The sequence below is a fragment of the Ambystoma mexicanum genome, chromosome 8 (assembly GCF_040938575.1).
Source record: "Ambystoma mexicanum isolate Mex_15411 chromosome 8, UKY_AmexF1_1, whole genome shotgun sequence".
Taxonomy (NCBI): Eukaryota; Metazoa; Chordata; class Amphibia; order Caudata; family Ambystomatidae; genus Ambystoma; species Ambystoma mexicanum.
In genome coordinates this window covers 1,244,348,820-1,244,371,444 of record NC_090929.1, presented here as the reverse complement: position 1 = coordinate 1,244,371,444, position 22,625 = coordinate 1,244,348,820, and the positions used below count along the sequence as shown (strand labels likewise).

Sequence of the window (22,625 nt, the reverse complement as noted above, 5' to 3'; positions counted from 1 at the left end):
CTTCAAGGAATAAAATGTCTGCAAAGAAACATTTCAAAATCTATTCAGTAGAATTAAATATTAAGTTAGCTAGATCAGCCGATTAGTCTAGTTTGGAGTAAATTATGCGGCTTAGTACCAGACCGCTATTGAGTTTAGGCTCCATAGTAGCAGGAGGAGTCGGGTTGGGTATAGGCCATTTTAATGCTTTTAATACAGAATGTATTCGCAACAAGTTATCTTTGTTAGGATCTGAAGCCGAGACTCAGCTGCGTTGTTGGCTCACTGGGGAGCGAAATTAGGGACCGCACTGAAAGATTTACAAAAAGGGGTTGGGAATAATTGACGACGACAGAATTTCACTTATGAGAATATTTTAAAGGCACTTCATTTATAAACTCCAGAAACCCAGTAAGTGATGCCAAGTGTATATTATGGACGACTGTGACTCATCATTATTATTGGTACTGTGTTTCCAAATGGAGGGGGGCAGGGGGGTATTATCAGCAAGATACTGGCATACACATTGGAGAGGGTTCCTGGAATAGCTCTCTTGACCCGTATGACGGCCCGAAGAGGCAGAGATGCAAGACGTCACTCGCTGTTTGGACAGTCTTAAGGAGGGCCAGTGACAAATACATATACAAACAGGTATTCACTTAGACAACCAATCAAGCCTTATCCGGCCAACGTCATCCTGAAAACAGGTGCGCTGATATGGAATGTGGACCCAGGCTCCTCAATGGACACGATTGACTGATGACGAAGATCCAGTTGTGCTGACGTCGTTAGTGACACCACGACATAGTAACATTAGCCATGAAGCACACTTCCATACAGGAAGAACATGCACACAGTTCTGTAGCTAGAGGACAGACGCAAACACAGTCAAAAGCCTTTTTATTTATTTTTCATTAGCCAAAACACAAACGCAAGGAAGCAAGAGATGCAGAGCAAGCTTGCAGCAGCTTATTGCAGCTAACCATATGGAACTGCAGGACCATATAAGGAACCTGGATGAACCAAGTTACTACTAAGCTACATGAGGGTATTACAGTATAGACCTATAGGAGTTATAGTATAACATTATCTGAATTACATGAAGCCAGAGGCCTCAGGATGAGAGATGAAGGAAAAGCAGAATAAGGCTACACAGAACACCAGACTCTGGATCATGGCCAAGGCCAGAGACAAGCAGGACATTACTCAGCCTCTGAGACAAGGGAATCGGCTGCAGAAAAGCAGAATAAATCCTCAGTAATTGCAGACGAGAAAGCCCAATTTTGCAGTCTTCACCCACGTGGTTCAGCCGAACTGAACAATGGTAATTTACTCATGGTGACAAGAGGAGCAGTTCCCAGCGAAATGATACATGTCTCATTATACAACGTTGTAACTCTGTCGGCACTCTTGCAGGCACCGTGGTAGGACCAATGGCAACAATGGGGTCACAGTCTTTCTCATCACCTTGAGAAGGTGCATGGAGCTGGGTCCCAGGCCTGGGTGAAGGGGAATCGGCACCAGCCAATCAGGGAACACACATCCTGGGGTGGGTAGCAAAGGGCAAGGGCCAATGGTAACCCTGCGACCCTGCAACAATGTAATAGATCGTTTTTTGGGGAAGGACCAGGCAAGCCACCTGACATGAGAGGAACAGTCCAGTGACTTTTATAGGGGCCAGCTATAGGTAATACCACCTCAACCACCCAATCAGGTATGCTGTTAGGTTTTTGGGGAACAACCCTGGTTTGTGACATCAGTCCACAACAAAAGGCCCGTGCACGGGCTCAGGAACTGTGACTGCCAGAGAATTTTGGATTTCCTGTATGTTATTTGCAATAAAGGAGAGTTCTAACATGCCGTTGGCTGGGTCCCCCATTTGTGTGTCGGGGTAGAGTTCGGGGAGCTCTCGGTGCTCCGGGCGGTGAGCGTGTGAGGTGAGCCCCGTTCCCTTCTGCCATACCTATTCAACAATTACATTTACCCCAGGACATCTGGGCTGAGCCAATTTGCTTAGTGACCAGAATACAACGTGTAAGGCTGTTATCACGTTAGGCCACACCCTGTATTCCTTGGACTTGTGGTGTCCATTTGTGCTGCTGCCGATGAGTTGGACCCAAACCTGGTGTGTTTCAAAATAGAGTTAATGTGCATTTCATAGGACCAGAGGTTGGTTTGACCCCAGAAAAAATGGACTCCAGATACGTATGTACACAGAGTAGTTGGGGAATGCTCATGTTTGCAGTATACATTTATGGTACAGTACGTCTCACAAATATATTATTAACTAGTCACCCACTTGATTAATTGCTGTTAGCAATAGTTAGTTTGAATTTATTTTGTGCAGGCAATGTTTTTGACATTTACATTGTATAAAGCTGCCCCCCCCCCCCCGAGTTGATACATATGCAAGAGCTTTGTGATTGTTTTTTAACTGACCTGATCCCTCCCATGCATTCATCAAGAAAGTGAGTGGAATGTAATGCAGTATAATGGACCAGGCATTTGGGTACTTTGATATTTAACAAGCGTTAAACGCCTATGTGCTTGCAACTACACCGAACGGCGATTTTCATTTTACCATATTTTGATGAGCAGCTGAGAGATATTATTCTGCAGACTGTTTTGTGTGCTCTGCTTGCAAAGGAAGAGACCGGTCAACCTTGAGACGCAGGGCTGAGGAATGTTAACCAGTTGTGTGAAGCCGTCCGTTCACTGTTCCAGGTTCCGGTACATGGTGGAGAAAAGATGACATTTTAGCCGATGTCAATGGTGTATATGGTAGAGTCTTAGACATTCCAGGGGAGAAGGTCATGCAAATGGGATGTTAATCGCTCGTTATCAGGAAAGGCATGCAGTTGTTTTTGCCCTAAACTGAATAATATCTTTGCAAGGTTTTCTCCTTGGGTAGAAAGAAAACGATGGGGGCAGTATAAGCCCAATGCATACATTATTTTCTGTTTATTTCTCATGTATTCATGCTAAGCTTGCTTTGACTGAGAACTGAAGCTACACCTCACCAATAAAAAAGGACGAAGCATGTCTGGGGTCACTTGTCTTCCCCTGCAAAGGGTAGATGGCCTGGCAATTCCAGCTAGACACCTCCCTTTTGGGGGAAGGGAGAATACAGCTTTGTATATGGTTGCCCCGCCTCCATGCCTTTTTTTAAAATAGAAATTGACAACCAGTCAATGCTTCTACTAGTAATTGTGTTACGTTTGTATTCGCTTGGCAGGACGTTAGAAGTACTCACCATATGTCACCACATTCAACAATTTCCGATGCTTAGACCGAAGAACGGGTAATGAGAACATAAGCAATTTTCATGTGGGGCCATTTTCTGGTGAGGCACAGTAGTCTTAAATTCAAACTCACAAAAGTAATTACCATCCACATTCTGGCAAGTTATTTTCATTCAGTTCCACTTACAATGAAATGCCAATAAATACAAATAAAAAGTCAGATTGTGTACTATGTAGATACTTGACCGATCTGAGAAAGCGGTCCTACTAAATCTCGAAACTCTGCTCAGATCCTGAAAGCTCTCAATAAAAATATTTGACAATCTACAAGCGGTTGAAATTATTCACTAAAGTCATGAAGTCCAGAACCAGCCATGGCAGAGGGAAAATCACTGTAAATCACTGTGCACAACTGCCATGCTCCCTACAAAAGAGTTCACAAATTGGGATCCGTGTGCACTGAAAAATAAACCCATGCTCTTGCCTAGATTGTTTACCTACGACATCTACACATTGCTCAGTATCCAATACAATACGTAGCGAGCAAGCAACCAAATTCCTGTTGCGTTGACAGGAGGTGAAATGAAAGTCCGTTCGACTCTCTAACATTGGCTATACAAGACCCAGTTTGAATTCTTAGCTCAAAGGTGTAGTTTACATATTGGTGCACACAGTAAGCTAATCCCAGGCAGCCCTTCCAGTGAAAAGGAGAATTTTGGTAATTCACAGGGATTTGTTTTTCTCCTTTCTTCAAAGTACCAGGATCCCAGCTTACCTGGTCCACTGGAAGCAGCCCGGATATTATTGTGACTGGTTAAAACTCACATAATATCAGGCACTTAAAACAGATGCATTGCCCTATTGTGCCTCATCAACAAATACATTGAGATCCACTCTAGCGATGGCAGACCATTAGGTAGAGAGTTGGAGCCAGGGATATCCGTGGGCGAGTAAATTCTCTTGGCAGCTGCTTATATTCACAGGCACCTAAAAATAGATTAGCCTCGCAGGCTGATTCCCCAGATATACTGGAGTTGAAACATGGACTCTGGTTTACTTTGGGAAGTAAAGAATCAGAAGACTATGAACACATCGCATTCCAAGTATTAGGATCGGAAATGCCAGATGATACAAGTGCTCAGCGAGTTATATGTTTCACTGTAACATGAGAGAGCACACTTACCATCAAACACAGCACGGCTGTACTGGGTTGTCGATGCCAATGGCTTGCAGGTGGTATCAAACTTATTGCCATAGTTGCCAATGCTAACTTCAAACTGGATGGCCTCACCAATATCTTGCAGCATGGTGGCAGAGTGAAACACAGCACACAGGCTGTACTTGCGCCTACGTTGGTATTTCTGCAGGAATATAAAAATAGGAGCTTAAACCATAGCAAATAATGGCTGCAGTTGCAGTACTTTGAAGTAGGCAATCACACCGTTAATTCCACCTGTACACAGGTTGGTTACCAATGGTTCTCACTTTTTGGTACATATTTCATGTTACCCATATTCTTTGGTCTTTCCAGATTGGTAATGTATGCACATTCCAGTTTATTCAGCAATATAAATATGCAGGTGTGGTTTATAAAGTGCGCGTTTTGATGGTCAGCAACTGAGCAATTTACAAGTTCAGGGAAAAGTACAGTTCATTGCAGGGGGTTATGTAGAGGCTGTAGTGAGAACATAGGTCAAGACAACTCCCCAAAGCCACACCAAGGCAAGTGGCTAAACTTGGAAGAATATTCTTTTCAGTTTTTTAACTGTCAGAATATATGGTCTCTTGGTGTATGTATTTATTGTCTTTGTAATGCATGTGATTGTAAAGAAATATGTTGATGTGATGAAATGAAATACTCAGTATTCTGAGGACTAATATGGAACAATGTCAGTTTATGAATTCATACATTTATTTGCATAAGGGCCTTCTTGGTTGATGTCAATACAAACTCGTGGATGAATCAATGTACTTTAGAGGTATTAATGCTACATATTTATACAGAAAACAATGTTGGGTAACTATCAATTTAAAATAACTCTAGGTTCTCTTTTATAATATATAAAAAGTAGTAAATAGAAATAAAAGATTAGGCAAAATGACTCAGGAAGAGATTTTGTAAGTAAAGTAATTGTTTATTTGTAAAGCGCTTATAGGTGAAGTGCTTCAAAGAGCTTCAAGGCGGTAGGGGAACAAGGGAATACAGAGTCATTCTTAGGGTTTGATGTTTATTAATGATCTAACAAAGAAAATGACTAGCAAACTAGGCCTGATGCCATTACTATTAGTGCAAGCGCATGACAAGAAAGAAGGATCGAAAAGGGGGTCGGTGAGGGTCAGCGAGGGAGAAAAACATACAATCCATAAACTACCGTAGTAGGTTAACGCCGTTTCAGATAGTACAAGTGCATGCATTTCCAAGATAGCAGGATGCATTGCACCACTTGCATGAAGACTTTTTACCACAACATGCATCTTTCAGCTCGCTTAAAGTGAGTTAAGTGTTCACTAACCAAATAATCTGCTTTACCCCAATGACCTATAGTTGGCTCTAACACACCTATATGTTATGACTAGCACTTCCACCCCATGGCCATATTTAGCCATTATCTGATAACATTTCACAGGGCCAAGGCATCTTGTTCGTATATACACTTGTTTTGGGTTTGTTGCAATATGAATAACCTGCAAGCACCAGAATTTCTGTAACCAATGATGCCTTAGCCAAAGCATAAGCCACACTATGATCCGAACTATCACCTCAGATCTCCGAAACGGACAAAGCGGAGTACTTGAGCGTGTAATCTTATACCATGCTTCCTATTCCTTTCATGTATGCAACATCTATTTAATGTACAAAAAAGGTAGCAGGCGCCCCTCTCTAGAAAACAACATTTGAGAGTCCGCAGGCATCGCTATTTGCTCACTGTACCTTTCACAAAGGAGGAATACCCATTTGCATATCAGTCTTTGTCCCACCCTCAAGGGCAGTCGAGCACCGAAATACCAGGCAAACCACCTCTGAACAAGAGTACCAACAGCAACCCCAGACACGTGTTTCAGCCTTGTTGGCCCTCATCAGTGAGGTGGAGCTGTGCCTCTCTGAGCACAGTGAGCAAGGGGTCCAGATGTAGCTGCGGACTCAAGTGGGTACCTTCCCATAGAACAGGTCATTAGTCCGTGTTCATTCTCGCAGATGGTCGCCCATACCCCTTTTCCCAGCTATTTAATGTACTCTATGTTCTATTTTGTTTTGCTCGAGTGCTTTGATGCACCTCTCCTGCCGAGTTAGTGCCTTAGAAAACGAAAAATAAAAATAATGCAAGTGCATGTAGCCTTTGTTTGCTTACTTTACTCATCCATACACAGAAAAGAAAGGACATGTATATACAGAGAAGTAAACAAGCCATGCCACAAAAAAAAAGAGACCAGGAAGCCGACAAAGTCTGCAGTCTTGAGTCTATGTCATTCCTCCAAGCATGGAAGACCAAGGACAGCACTAGGACCGAGCAGCATGGGAAGCACGTCACAATATAGTCCCCCCCCAAGAAATGAGCAACATTTTTCAGTCGCGGGTCAGTACACAGGGGGGAATAGCACATTTGGAAAAGTGCATGAGACCATTTGAGAACTCGTTGCCAGCGTTTCGTCTATGCAGGTGTCGACAGACTATGGGGGTGAGTTGACGGCACGGTTATAACTGGAAATTTAGCTAACTGCAGAGGTCCCTTAATCCGTCTACCCAGCTAATGTCTTTGATAAGGTCTTCTCCTGCACGCCATTATAACGCCACCTGCTCTTGCAATACATTGATGCTACTAACTTTCAGCGGAGCCAGGGCCTGCAGAATGGCTTGGAATCTGAATGAGTTCTGCACCATTTGATTAACACGGAAACCTAAAACTTGATTGAAATGGACATGCTCAAAACGTAACTCGGCAAACGTTTTATAAGATCAATGTCTCCCTGTCACAAACTGCAGTGGTGATAAGGGCTGTATCGTGTTCTACTGCAAGACTTAGGCAAATATGCTGATAGATCTACAGGCAATACAATGCAGATAAACTTCAGATGTATTGGTGCTTGGATTTTATGTCGCATGCTTCTGGAGTGCTATTGACCACTTGAAATGCAGAGGGATGCTGGGAGAGCTTGAGGCTGCAGATGTTTTTTGTGTAGGGGTACTGCAGAGTTTTAAGGCTGACCAAATTGAAAGCTACTCTAACCCCAGCACTTAAGAGACTATAAAAACAAGGACTATAAAAATCAGACCACCGACTGAAGTGTGACAAGGCCAGTACCCTTGCCTTGTAAAGAGCGGATGGTGAACCCCTCTCAACTGGGGAGGTGCGGTGGGGGGGCAGGAGGACAACAATGGATAAATCCAGAGATAGGCCTCACATTCTCAAGAATTGCCTCCACAATCCGCTTCACCTTTCTACCTTCCTGCTGATCTCTTCTTGATCGGTCACCACCTCTTCCACCTCTGACCTCACCCGAAAAATCCACACTGTCCTACTTCCTGCTACCCTATTTATGTTCCCCTTCTTCTGCCACTGGTTCACTTGCCTTGGTCAATAGGGCCCTTTGTGTACATAGAAAATACTTTTAGAGTTGGTAGAGTTTGCCTAGTGCTCAGATTCTGTGCAGGACTTGGAAGTGAATTCATGCTGTTTTCACCTAGGAAGCATTTGACATCTTATTGAGCATGATTTGGGAAACTGGAGCATAAAGGCAGCTCAATTGCAGCATAATCATTTGTCCAAGTTTGCAAAGTTGATGCAAGCTCCGTGTTTAGCAGTGAAGTACATTTCACAATGCGTTTTCTCTGTTTCAGAAGGGCATTAGGCATTTAATGGCCTGAGGTTTTTAATGCAAATTATATAATTATATTTTTAAATGGACAGGAGCAACACTGCTCATCAATGCTGTATATACATTTAACATGTGTGCTATACATTTAGTCACTGCATACCAATTTCTGAGCTAAACTGGTGCACCCATTTCGTGGGGTAATGTCAACTATTAACAGCTGGGCCAGTGCATGTTTTGCGGCATCATACCCACAGTTCACAGCAGGACTGCTATATTTTGTAATAGCGGAATTCCTCAACAGAGTTGCTGTAATGGCACGTTACCAACATGTTGTCACTCAAAAACTGAATAACAGTTTCTGCGATATTCTGTTCAATCTCCAGAGTGGGTGTGATATACACTGGTGGACAGTATAAAACGACTCAATCTTGTGCTTCTCAGGATTACTCCATGTCCGACTAGTGAGTGACCCCACAAAAATCACATCCCATTTCAAGGCACCAGGCACATTATAAATCTCCCGATTTATGTTTGTTTGTTTTATTTATTTATATAGCGTTCCAGACCCAGAGGTAAAAGGGTGCTTAGGTAAACGGTTACAGGATACATTATATACATTTTACAAGTTATACATTCATACAGTTTGTAAGTAATAAGCACATTTAAGGTATAAGGCAATATCATCGAACCATAAGAGATAAAAGATGGTGTTAGTTTTTGTTCAGTAACCATCTAATAACCGGTTTTCTGAAAGATAGGAAGGTATCTATGGATTTGATGTTCAGTGGTAAGGTGTTCCAAAGTTGAGAGGCGAGGACCGTGAAACTGGATCCTCCAGCTCTTTTTAAGGTGAATCTGGGCACCGTTAGGCATAAGGTGTTAGTGGATCTAGTGGTTCTGGCAGCGGATTTCAGGGTGAATTTATTAGTGAGATACAGAGGGGCTAGGTGGTTCAAGGCTTTGTATGTGAGACAGATGGTTTTTAGGTCGATTTTTTGTTGTGTGAAGAGCCATTTGCACAATTTTCTAATGGTAGAGATGTGCTCACGCCTGGGAATGTTTAATGCTGCTCGTAGCATGTTATTTTGGAGTACCTGTGTAAGATAGTCAATTCAAACCACCATAGAGCTTGGGACGTCATGTCAAGTGAGCATTACATGAGACTGCCAGTGCCTCCCATCACCCCGTGGGCCTTTCAGAGTCGATAGTATTTCGGAAATTTAGCTCAGTGGGTTAATAACCCTGCTGCATAGAACAAGGTTTACACTGCTGGTTACAATCCTGTCAATAGCTCAGTGAGTTCATGTGTCTGCAGAAGAGATGTGTTTAAAATGCAGAGCACATAACCAGTTTTAACTCTAGCATAGTTGACCTAGCTTTCCACTTAGTAACAGGACCGAGCAATTTTGAATGGTTCAGAAGACACATCTCATCAGGGTGCTAAACGTGTAATTGTAATGGTAAACACAGCAGGTAAAACATCTGTATGGTAGCAAGTGAAGCATCTGCTGAGACAAATGCCCAGCGTAACCCCCAAAAGCAGGTTTGCCTACATTTAAAATTGACCCATCAAGGTTCAAACGAAGCTAGATTTGGAAACCGAAAATGCCTTTTCAGCTTTGTGAATATTTAATAATGCTCTTGCAAAATCCAGATAAAAGAACAAGAGAAAAAGTACAACTCTACGACTAAGAGACACAGAGCAACGAAGTTTGTTGGGACAGGACGAACAGAGCAACAGAGAACATAATAGGTGTGCAATAACAGAAGGACAGGAAGAAAAAGACTAAGGGGGTATGTGTTAGGGCAATTTGTATGTTTCATCCCCTGTCCTAGTGAGAGCCTTTTTTCATCCACTCTACTAAGGTTCCATGAGTAGTACAGACTAATAATAAGAGTTGGGGTTCTACAAACCATTGGGGTAGTTTTGTAAAGTCTACCTCACAGTGGAGTTTGGGAAAACTCCCCTAACACTACGGAAGGTAGAGCAATAAAAAGTGAGAGTAAGGAAACAGTGGTAAACAGGTGAGAGGCACACAAAAACCAGCAACATTAGTGACAGATAGAAGCAGAGCAGAAGAACAATGAGAGACCGGCCAATAGGGAAACAGAAAAGCAGCAGCTGGGTCGAGGAAATGGAAAAAAGCGAGAAAGGAATAAAAACAATCCAAGATAATGGAAGAAAGATTGACAGAATCCAACAGAAAAATTGGTTATGAGAGCAAACTAGAGTAATGATATGGAAGCGGGAGGGGCAGAGGGAGAGGGAGGAGAGAAACAGCAATAATTGGATGCAAAGAAAGCCTGGGCAGAATGACAGGGAAACAGAACAGGTGAATAGCAATACCTGGTAGTGGAAGGCAGAGCAACACAGTTAGAGAGTAGGAATGGCCAAGAGAGTGGGAGTAAAAACATGGAAAAGCCATGAAACAGAAGCAGTGGCAGACAACAATAGTTTGAGTGAGTGGAAGATAAGTAATGTTGCAATTAATACTTTGAAGGCATCATGAATGAGAGAGACAACAGAACAGTATTTTCATGTACAAAGTTTTAAACTAAAAATGAGTTGTAAAAATGCCCAACTTTCCCTATACGAAGGTGGGATTTTCCCTACCTACATGAAACTAATGAAAGTCTGTGTCAGGAAGTCCAAAACAAATGCCTGTCTGTATCCGAAACCTATACTTGCCCTCACATCTAAGTGCATATAATGTGTAGACATCAGCATCAAATGATAAGTGTTCAAAATAAAAGTTCAGAGCTTCTTCCAGCTCTTAAGTGGAAAAGGGTTTTCCCTTCCACAAGGTTCAAGTAGTTCACTTTACAACAGAGGGGTTCCCTTCCCAAGCTTTCAAGTCTTCCAATCTTTCAACATAACACACTTTATTGGGATATTTCCCTGCTCTTCAGGTTTGGTTACTTGTCATCAACTTCTAAAGTTCAATTCAGCAATCTCAGTTCACGTAGGTTTCCTTTTATTCAACCACAACGTGGCTTTCCTTAGGTGGGTGTATTCAGTCTAGGTGCAGTTGTTGGACCACACGGTCCACCCATCACAGGTTCACGCAACCAACACACCTTTACTTGGATCTGTTTGATAGGTTTCTTGCCACAGTTTAGGCTTCGAACTGAGCCTTGACTCAGTATCCTTTCAAGTGCCCTTAGAGCTTTAGTATCACTGGTTTTGTCAACATTCACTTATTTAGTAGCTTTCACTTGCAAGACTAACATGCTTCCCAGTACACTCTCCTGCTAAGAAACGTATTTTCCGTTTTAGGGTTCTTGATCAAAGCACCTGGCACCCTGTTGCCAGGTTTCTCTTGCATACAGGCTTTACTACTATTATAGTTCGCTTGCCACTCATTCTTGGCTTTTGCAATGCTTGCTTATTCAACTCTTGGCAACAATCGCTTGTTCAACTCTTGGCAATGCTTGCTTTCACAGCTTTTCATCATGTTAATCCACTGTGTCCATGGCCCCACCTTTTTACCCAGGCTCACTCACCGGCTTCCTCATGGTCTGGTTTCCACTTTCTGCATCTTTCCAGAGACTCTTCACAACTCACGGTCTGCTTGCGCTGGTTCCATCAGGTATACAGCGTTCTCGACGGCTTCCTCGCTGCTTACTGTGCAGCTCTGGTATATGGCATTCAGCGGTCTTAAACCTCTGAGCGTTGGGGAGTGTCTCCCACGCTGCTGGTCCGTTAGCTCCATGCCATACTGCCTTCTGTGCGCCACATCAGACTACCAAAGAGCCCCTCTTGTTTGCTGCACCGGACCATGTTCCTTACATCCTCCAGCGTCTCGGTAAGGTGCCTTCTCCTCGCCAAAGCTTCTGCCCTGAACACTCCTTCGTGCTTGTTGTCCCAATCTTCAAAACTCTCAGCTGAGCCAATTATAAAGTTCCTGGGTCCATGATAATGAGACGAACAACTAGACTGCTTATGTTTCTTATTCTAGTCTGTTTCCTCGTCTCAGTACTTAAGTGGTGTGTGTTGGGAGAGGGTTTTCTAGAACAATAGAGGTGTTGGTAATACCCTACAAAGACCTGGGAAATATTAGGCTCAATGGAAAACGGAAATGGGGGATACCATGTCTAACCCAATGGTGCCAAGTTCCAATTCCCCAGATTCTTTATACGTAGCAATTATTAGAGTTGCAGATGAGTAGCATGTTCCGAAAGAATAATTTTCAGGAGATGGTTTTCCACTAGTGTCGGGGCTCTGCAACCTTTGGCTTTCCAGATGTTTTGGACTACAACTCCAATCATCCCTCACCAGCATGGTCAATAACCAGATATCATGGCAGTTGTAGTCCAAAACATCTGGAAAGCCAATGGTTGCAGACCCCTGCACTAGTGTAATACATTATCAGAGCCCAGAGAACTTTGATATACAGCCATTTTGTTTCTAATGTTTCCACAAACGGTTTTAATTTTATGCAGGTCGGGCCTGGAGAACAGTAATCGCGGTAGAAGGGCACAGACTGACTTGACGAAGAATTGCTCCAAGACAACTATTGAAAACTCAACAGAGTGTTTCTTTATGAGCATTGGTTGAGAATCCATTATAGGGAAGTACCACAGAGAATGGCCCTCCTGAAAAGGTGGCAGCACCATTTTTTGAGGAAGACCTAGCACACGTACTGGGCGTTTTATGGACCAACAACCCGTATGACGTGGTCTTTTAAATGGAGTGGGCGCTGTCAAAATCAAGCTTAAGCCAGGGGCGATCTTACCAAGGGCAGAACAATATCCTTTGTCCAGAGATGCAGAAGGCAGCATTTTTTAGAGGATTTACACATTAGTGCAGCAAGGGATTTTGGTGCCATCAGAATCACAGTGTAACATGGCTGTGTACCCGGTGAGGAAGGCAACATTGGGATTGTGGCATTTTATCCAGTACTTGTGCCCTTTGAACAATATTGAAGTAGAGTTGCTGTTAGCTCCCAACACAGCAACAATACTATTCAGCATCCCACCAGAGGCTACCCATTTTATGATAATAGATTTGAAGAACGCTTCATTCTCTATCGAACTTCACAAGGAATCACAGGATCTGAAGTCATTTCTATATAGATATTAAGTGGAATCACACAAGGCTTCCCCACGGGTACTGCAAATCACCCTCTATATTTAACAAACTCCTCCAAATGTATCAAGCAAACATACAGTTGGATAGAGTAATTCACAGTCCTGCTGGGGATTAAGCATACGTTTTTCTGTGCTTATCACCTGCAAGTGAATGGAATTTGTGAATGTCTCAATGGCTTGCTCAAGGAAAAAAAGGCCAAAATAAAAACACTCAAGAAATGATGGCTGAAGTGACTGCCCTTAGCCTGGTTTGCATTGTGTAATCAACCTGGATCCCAACACCATTTAACCCCTCATGAGGTGGCAACAGGAAGGCACATGCGACTCCTGCTTGCTCCTCCCATTAGAGCATTGACAGATGCCCAAAGTACAGCCAATGTCCTAGGTGACGAAATATGTGAATATATTGCTTCAATGATGGCTAGTGTTTCTTTCATCTCCCAACAGCTTCAATCCCGGCGGGGGAGCTTGAAGGATGAGGGAGATAACAATGGTAAAAGACTGAGCTGCTCAAGCAACCACTTCTTTACCGTGGAGACGAAGTGCTCCTGCACAACTTAGTAAGGCCCTAGTACAAGCCCAGGTTTGAGGGCCCCTATTCTGTGGAACATGCAATTGACAAAACCGTCAAGATAGTAGGGAAGAAGACTTGGAACTATAATGGATATGTCAAGCCCTCCTCTGGCAATGTAGGCAATCTGATGCAAGAAAAGGACCAAGAACAAGAAACACCTCGACAAATACAAACATGATCAAAGACAAGAGCTAGGCAAGAACAAAATGAAAGGTTTGAGTAGTGTAAAGAAGGCATGGTATCATTAGTTAAGACAAGTGATGCACAGTTCAGGAGGTTTTATTGAATATGAGGGTTGCATAACGCCTATCTAGCCCGATCGCCAAGGATGGGAGTAAGCTCGATCAAATAACGCAGTCCTTGTTTTGTCTGTCAATTCAAAATGGCCTACACTAACAAAATCTGTTGCCTGCCCTTGCGCTATAACAAATGTGTCGGAAGATGGTATATGTAAAACAAATAGTATTAAAAATTAATGTATCAGGATGACTGAACAATGAAGTTCCCTTCCCCCACATTTTCAACACAGGACAAGGGGGCACACTCTGCTTCGGAACACACTCTGGCTTCTTCAGCAAGAGGATGCAGTTCAGGGCACAAGCCAAGGTCTTCCACGACAGTCTTTCCTACACAAAGTCGCTTATTCGCAGAATGCCTTGGATACAAGCAAAACAAAGTTCCTTCTCTCCAGGAGTTTAAAGTCCATTGGTTTGCAGATTTACAGTTTCTAATGGGCCTCCCTCTGCAGGGCTCTACCCCCTTTGAAGCACAAGTTCCCAATAGGTCTCCCTCAGTGGGGCACGGACCTTTCAAACAAAATTTCTCTTCAGCTCTCAAGTTCTGTTAAATCAAAGACTTTCAAATGTGCGATGGATTTTACAAAGACCTTTGCAGGACCACTTTGATTATCTTAATTTTCCTTTTTTCATCCGCTTCCTTTTGTTAAGCATCAAACGGAGACCTTTGATGGGGCACTTCCACTGTGCCGGACCACTTATTTTGTATCTCTCAATATTCTCTCAGTTCACATCAATGTTTAAATCGTTATCCGTAATTTCCTTTCACCCGTGTCTTTCCATTAATCACGTTGAAGTCCATTCATTCCAGATACACTGTTGCTGCTTGCAACCTTCATCTCAACAGACTGGCCTTGCACAGTTTTCTCTGACTCAACGGCTGTGTTGATTTCAGTGCTCAACTCTTTGATCTAAGAGCCACAATTGATAGCACTGCGGCTACTTCACCTCCACAACTCTGTCAATCATGTGGGAGGGCATCTGGTATCTCGGACACACAATACAGGATTCAAGAGCTTCTCTCATCGGGCTTGCATACTTTGCTTTCAAGGCTTTTTAAATGTATTGATCATTTGCCGAAAAGTTCAAGGTTTTCTCTTTCCTTGATTCTGCCTTTCAGTTTGCAGTCTTCTTCCACCCACTCGGCTGCTGCCCCGGATGCACTGCTCCTGTGTGCATTTTGCCTCGCTCAGAGTGTATCGCCGGATAACCTACATAGTAGGATGCAGTAAAGGTGTCCATGAGAAGCGGGGCGGGGGATACTGCATCTCACTATCAGGTGTCCCAAACCCACTCCATGAGGACACCTCATCCAGGGGATCCTCCCACACTGGTCCACCCCCAGGGTCTGGTTCCATTAGCGACGGCAGTGCCATGGCCACCTGGGTGGCAAGTCCCCGGGGACTACACGCTGAGACACCCTCTGGTTTCTCAGAGTAGGTACACTGTCCTTTCCTTACACTAGGTAATCATTGTGAAAGTTGGACTGATTTTTGACTAATGGTTCTATACTGGCACACACCTTGAGAAGCACTTTTTCAAAACACCTATCATTGCATTACTCAGTAGCGCCAAAGTGCGGTTTGTTTAGGAGCGACTGTTTCTTGCTGCACTGGTTCAGTATTACCACTGGAGAGCTTGACTAATAACACAAAGTAATAATACATTTTAAAGACTTTTTCAAGTGGTTTCATGAACTTTATGGACAATATGGAAGGCTTGCTGCATTACAGAAAACGGAAGCTGTGGCAAGCTCCATTGTGGTGTTATTTATTGCTTTATGTTGTCTATCTCTTTACACTACAAAAGGTTGTATTGCGTCATGCACACGCTTTGGTACCAGTTAATACGACCCCATTCCTGCTCTTACCAAAGCCATATCTGGGCAGGTGACCAGTGCTGCCCGAGAAGTAAAAAGACCCAGGCAAAGTGCAGATATGGATTACTAAGTGTAGTGTCAGCACATGACCATGGTGGGGAGAGAGACAACGAAAGAGAGCTGCTATGTGTGCTCTCTCATACCCTATGCCACGAGTACTTCCAAAACATTCATAGCAGCAGAAATCCCGACAGCCAGAGCACAATACCTCATGCACCTATTGCTCTGCACAATAGGCCGATTTCAAGGAAGATGGGCTACGCCAAGATGGATTTCGCAAAACATGTTTCCGTATGAAGATGGCTATATAAAGACTCAAGAAATGATAGAGGACTATTGAGTACTGATGGAGGAAGAGAGATGCCTTATCCCTGTCCCCTTACCACCGTCACATTGGAACAGCAGATGGAGAGCTATGATGAGGAATCCATGCATGAATTCTTGCAATATTCCAGGGCCACGTCGGGTGTATGAGAGACGATATGCACACAGGCAACCATTTAGAATCTATCCTCAAGCTGAACTAATGGAAGGAAGTTACCAAGAAGGATGTCCTTTGCCAAGTTGTCGAGTTGCAGCTATGAATGAAATGAATGTACGTTGAGCAAAATCTGAAGACAACAAAAAAGGGTGTTCCAATGAAGATCTATGAACCTATGCTGAAACAATATGAGAATACTTAAAGATGACTATGTAACTGAAGCACTAAGAGAAATATGTACCCAAAGATGAAGTAATAGTGTATGAAATGAAGATGAAGTTACTTACTGATCAATACCTTGAACTATGCAATAACACATGGTAGAACAAATACATAGAAGCTTTCTGAAAGAGGTATATGAATACAGTTTAGGGCAGCCATTAGAAGGAAATGGATGATGGCTCACGTCAAAAGTCAACCCAAGTACCTCAGAATAAAAGCCCAGGGTGGTTAGACGAAGACGCTATCAAGAAACTGCCTACATGTGAGGAATAAAGGAGCACGTTGGCCTAGAACCAAGAAGGCTATTTCAGGAGATTAATACAAAGTACAAAGGGAGCTAAATGAATAGACCATGTGCGTCAGACATTTCTCTTAAGATAGAGTATGCAAAAATATATAGAAGCCAAGTATTGGACAAATAACATGGCAAAAAACTTTGAGGTAGAGTGAGCAAGTCTCTTAAAGGTCAGAAAGGGTAAATACACCCTGCCAATTAAAATCAAATCTCAGTAAATAGAAGCGTGAAATTGACAAAAATCAGGGTCTCTTAACATGCGATGAAGAACTTCCAAACAAGGACTATTCATTAAAGCCAAAGCTAAGTTAGTGGTGTGCCTACACTCCATTAGATGTTTCAGGACAGTGAGCAGGCTGGCAAGGTCATCTTCAGATGGCAGACATTGGCAGAAGGCCCGTTGATGAAGGATAGTGGACTAATTGGGAAAACAAGAGGAAAGCCGTTGTGTCTTACAGCACCTGGGTTTCGTTTTCATGTACATGTACATACTGCTAGTGATCAGAGCACCCAAGGTTGCCAACCAATGAGAGGGTCCGTACAGTTCTTCCACATAGAATAATGCAAGTACTATTCTGCTGCGATATTCTCTGCTATATTCCGTATAATATGTATGTAGTAGCTCGGAGGCTTGCCCTACAGACAAGGGGCAATCAATGAGATAACGAATACTAATGCATTCTATAGGTAGGGATGTTCCCTTAATCCAATCCCTTCCACAGATAGGTTTTGTAAAATGCCACTTAGCATGACGTCACTTATGACGTACATAGTGATATATAAGCTTTGTGTGAACAAAAATGTGTGTGATCATGCATGCATCTGATTTGATGAGTCAATTTACCCAACTTTCTTTCATGGAGATAAAATCAGTATTTTACCATCTACTCTCAGTCTGTCTGATTATTTTGGTCTGTGATATTCACTGGTAATTCCATCTAGCACAAAGAAGATGCTTCAATGTGCTAAAGCACAATGACAAGACAATAGAGTACATTCCTGACGGCCCAAACAAAGGAGAAGCCAGAAAAGTATTGCAAATAGAGCTGCAATGCATAAATGCCAGGACAAAGAAATAGGAGGGATGCCAGGATGCTGGGAAAGACTGCAGCTATTAGTGTATGGACACATTCATAGAATGGGTGGATGGTAAGGTGCAAACTGCACACGCACTCCGGTGCAGGAGGAAAGTGACGATTGCCTCAAAGAATGGGCAGCAAGTTCAAAACTGCTTACCTGGGTGGAGAATGAAGCAGGTCCCATGCCAATTATACCACTCGAGAATGCTTCTTTATGCTTTCGGAATGACGGTCCAGTAAGCGTTGGAGAAAATGGAGGATGCAAGAGATTATCGAAGTTACACGGCATGAGGGTCAGTACGGCAGTTCTAATGGATCACTATTGGGTCTGGGGATCCAAGGCATACATGCAACTTCTGCCAAACTGGGGAGGGCTATGCTTTCTGGTGCAACTGAACACACCAGCCATGGTAGTGTCTCGGAAAGACATACAAGTAGATGGATTCCCCAAAAAAAACACACCAAAGAAGGAAATGATCTGTGGGGCAGACGAGAGTAAACAGAGGAAACAATGTGTCGACAAGGATGGAAGGACGCACTAGAAGCAATACCACCAGAACACAGATTGTTAAACAGAACAGAGATGTTCTTTGCGTCAGTCATTCCAGGAGTTCAGGCCAACATGAATACCAAATGGCTTCAGATCAACAGATGGGAATTGTTGCAGACAACAAACTCGACCGTCAAGGGAATTAACGCTTTCAAAGAAGAGTTGAGAGCCGTCAGACTGATGACCCTACAGAACATATACATCCTGGATCTCCTCACAGCTATGGAGGGAGGTGTTTGCACCAATATCGGGTCTTCCGGTTGCACGTACATGCCATCCCACGATGGAGAGAATGGAACACTAACAGAGGCAATTATGCACAATTATAAAATCTGCATGCTAAAATGGAGGTAAACACAGACGGAACAGAAGAAGATTTAGACTGGCAGACACACATCTTTTCCTTGATAACATAATGGATGGCCAGTGGAATTAAAGTGCTGATAGCGGCATTACTGCTAGTATTATTTGTCTTCTGCGTTTTCAGAATAGCCATAGCAAAGTGCAAGAAGACTACTGAAAAGACAATAGGGATGAAACTACAATTGGACGTAGAGACGAAAACAGATGGAGAAACACAGACTCAACGTATTGCCATCCCACCTGAAGCAGTGCCCTTTGTTTCCGGCAGGTACAAGGTTCTCCTTTTCCCCCAGATCCACACAACTACAGGGAAATATGGGTGTGATTCAAACCTGATGGTGACTGCTGCATGACCTGGAGCTTGGACGAGCAAGTGAAATACCATGGACATGTGGGAAGCGTGGCATGGATCCCAAGGTTGCACGTGCATAGAGAAGGTTGTCAAGGAAGTGTGGTCAACTTGTCAACCAGAGGGCTCAGTCAGACGACAGAGAAACAAGATATGTAAATTGCTCCTGGGCCCTTCCTCCCCATCACTGATGCATCGCAGGTGTGAGAAATGCTATTCACTCATCAATTCAGACCATATCCTGATGAGACCATAGAAAAGACAAGCCTGCCATTGATCAAACAAGTCGACTGACTGCACCCTCAAAGAGAGGTGATGACGTCACGACCGACATGATGGATGCGGAAGACATGAAGCACATAAGCATCCTTCCCTGAAGTTACACGGACATTTAGCTTTATTTATCATAACACCCATATAAAGGACTGCCACACGTAAACCTTTTGCTACACAGAAACTTCAAGATGCATAAGAATAGATATGAACTGCTTGCAGACTCTTAAAAGCAGCTAACATGGGCGAAAAACAGCCTGATCCTGCAGATGTATACAGACAAGGCTTCCAGCGAGGCCACCATGCAGAGCCTTCCCAAGGACACCGAGAGAAATTCTTTGTTAATCTGGGAGGACATCTAGTTTGAGTAAAGATCATATTTTGTTAAAGAACACTTCAAAATCCATGTTGCTTACTAGGATAACGTAATGGGACCTTTAAACTGCTTGGTTGTGCTGCTCACCCCTCCTCGAGGCCTGACCCACAGGATTAATGGAGTTGTGTGCCTCGTTACAAGGAGAGGCCTAAAGAGACAGACCCTTACCTGGGGAGGAAGAGCCATTGGAGAGCCATGTTGCAGCTATGCGAGGGGCAAGTCCAAACAACGCTGCCCACAACCGAATACTAGACTGTAGTGCAGAGCCAAAAGAGCCTGGGGGTAGGACCATATCCCATATGTGGTGGGCAGAATGCCGCCGAGCCCAGGATGACTGCGAGTCCCAAACTATGAGATCTCTAGTGGAGGAAGACCGAACCACCGCACACACAGCATCAGGTAGCATTTGAACGACAGCGCCGGACCGGAGAAGGAACAGCAACAAACAGACCTGAGATGAATGGTTCTGGCATGATCTGATCAGCCCCCTCTGCCAAGGAATACCATGGAGAGACAGGTACGAGGTTCACGCCAAGGAGAGGGAGGTGGATGGCTGAGCTCCGGAGTGTTGCAAATGGGAATGAAAACAACAAAAATGTTTGAAAAAAAGTAACTAAAGGCCCTGGTGGGGATACCTGAGGCAGGCAGGCCCAAAAGGGGTGAACAAGAATACAATACCTTACCAGTGATTAAGAGTAAGCTGAACTTAAGGAAAATATCTAAAGAGGGGGCGATAAAGTCCAATTCCCTAGAGGGGGGCACCAGAAACCAGAAGAGAAACAAAATACCCAAAGGGGGTGAATCAGAAGCGGTCACACTAAAATGGATTACTAGGAGCATGAAATAAAGAGAAACACCCAGGAGGTTTGAATATGAGAAAAAGGTACCAAAATAGGGGAAAAACGCTGGCCGAGATCCAAGAGCCCAATCAGGGCTGAAAATCAAAGATGCTCAAAAAGAGGGTGGAAAAACCAGAGCAAATCAGACCCTTAAGTAGAGTCGGCAGGTTCATGGTGCACCACAAAGCCCTGTCACCTGCGAGTAGCTGAGACACCCTGGAGGGTGAGTAGAAGACATTGGTGGATTCTTGAAAAGCTTACAAATACAGGTAATGTAAATATAAGTAAAGGCCGAACTGTGGGGGCAAAAGGATTTGCCCTTTTTAGTTCGGGTTAAAAATCAAACGATATTGCTTTTTGGACCACAGAGAGAGCGTGGAGAAACCATAGCAAGTCAAGCCCTCAACTAGAGCTTGCTGGTCCCATGCTGGAGCCCAAAAACCGATCGCCTGCAAGAAGGTGCGATGGAGTGGTGAGCAAGAGACATAATTTGGACTCTTAAAAGCTTACAAATCCAAATAGCCAACCTAAGGAATTTGTTTCAACGGTTGGTTAATCCACTTGTTCATAAACTGTAAGAGCAGCCAAAAACTTAAAAACTCCTGGAGGAACATTTCTAGAGACACTTTGGTGAGGGAGCTATGCACCAACCGGCCCACACCAACAGAGTGGAGGAAATAACACTTCTCTAGATTATGGTTATTTTTCCCTTTATTAGTGATAGGGCCAGTTCGTACCATAGTATAGTTCTGGACAGCCAACCAGTTTTGAGATGTGTAAGACATCTGGATGAGCACATTTTGTTATTTTCTATAATAGGGAACCTTTATGGCAGCAATAGAGCTAGATGGGGCATTTTGTTTACTTTATAAAATCACTTTGAATCACTTTGAACCCAGTTTCGTTACTGTCTCCTATGTCTGACCTACCACAGTAGCTGCATAATTCCCAGTATGACCTCTCAAGAGATTGTCAGATGATTGGGGGTGCAACAAGCCGTTTCACTTTTGTCTCCTATGGGTATTTTGGAGTAGGGGAAGATAGGGCCTAGGTGGTCGAGTAGGGGAGGGGAATATGATTGCATGTTTAGTACTGTCATATAGTCCCACAGACAAGCTGCTTTAAGAGTTGGCTAAAACATTGCCATCCATTAAGATTTGGTTTTCTGTGATAGTATGTAAGAGGCCAAAATGGCCACAGGTTAGCTCTACATCAGCGGTCTGCAACCTTTGACTCTGCAGATGTTTTGGACTAAGACTCTCGTGATCTCTAACCAATGACTTTGCTACTTAGGGCTGATGGGTGTTGTAGTCCAAAACATCTGGAGAACCAAAGGTTGCAGAGCCTTGCTCTACATAAACAGTGCTGCTAGCGTCAGATAAAAGAAAGCAGGTTGCAGCACTCTACTTCCCTGGAAAAAAGAGCTCCAACCTACAGGAAAGGGAATCTCAAGGCAGACTGAGTTTTCAGTATCATTAACCTATTAAACACTACCTTCAGGATGATCCGCATGATAGACCCACTTTTCAGGCAGAGTGGTATTGGGCCACTTATTGCAGAAATATGAACCACCATGAAATCTTTCACCACCCAATGAACGGCTAAGTAGCACGTGAGTGACATGGATGGCAACCAGATGTCAGAATGCATGTTATATGTGCAAGTGTTGAACGGTACAAGTTGGACTCCCTGAGGGGGGTTGATAGGTGGAATCTTTTTCCTAACCATGAGGAATATTTAGCTAGAAACCTCCTCATACTGACATGCAATTCAACACAGCATATAACAGACTTGTTGCAACAAAAAAAATCTCATGGGGTGCAAGCAGTTAAGCTTCTTTTCAGCTTCTGGAGAGGAGAGGACTTTCGGAGGAAGATTAACACTGCTAGTGTTTCTACCCTGGGGTGGCATTTTGTACCATA

At 43.5% G+C, this 22,625-nt stretch overlaps 1 protein-coding gene across 1 annotated transcript in view; it reads right to left on the bottom strand.

The window, feature by feature from the left end:
* MYOF (myoferlin) overlaps positions 1–22,625 on the bottom strand; it is a 1,388,224-nt gene that overhangs the window by 749,721 nt on the left and 615,878 nt on the right. The window contains exon 19 of the mRNA XM_069611360.1: positions 4,405–4,582. Within this exon, the coding sequence (XP_069467461.1) occupies positions 4,405–4,582 (178 nt within the window). The remainder of the gene's footprint in view (positions 1–4,404; positions 4,583–22,625) is intronic.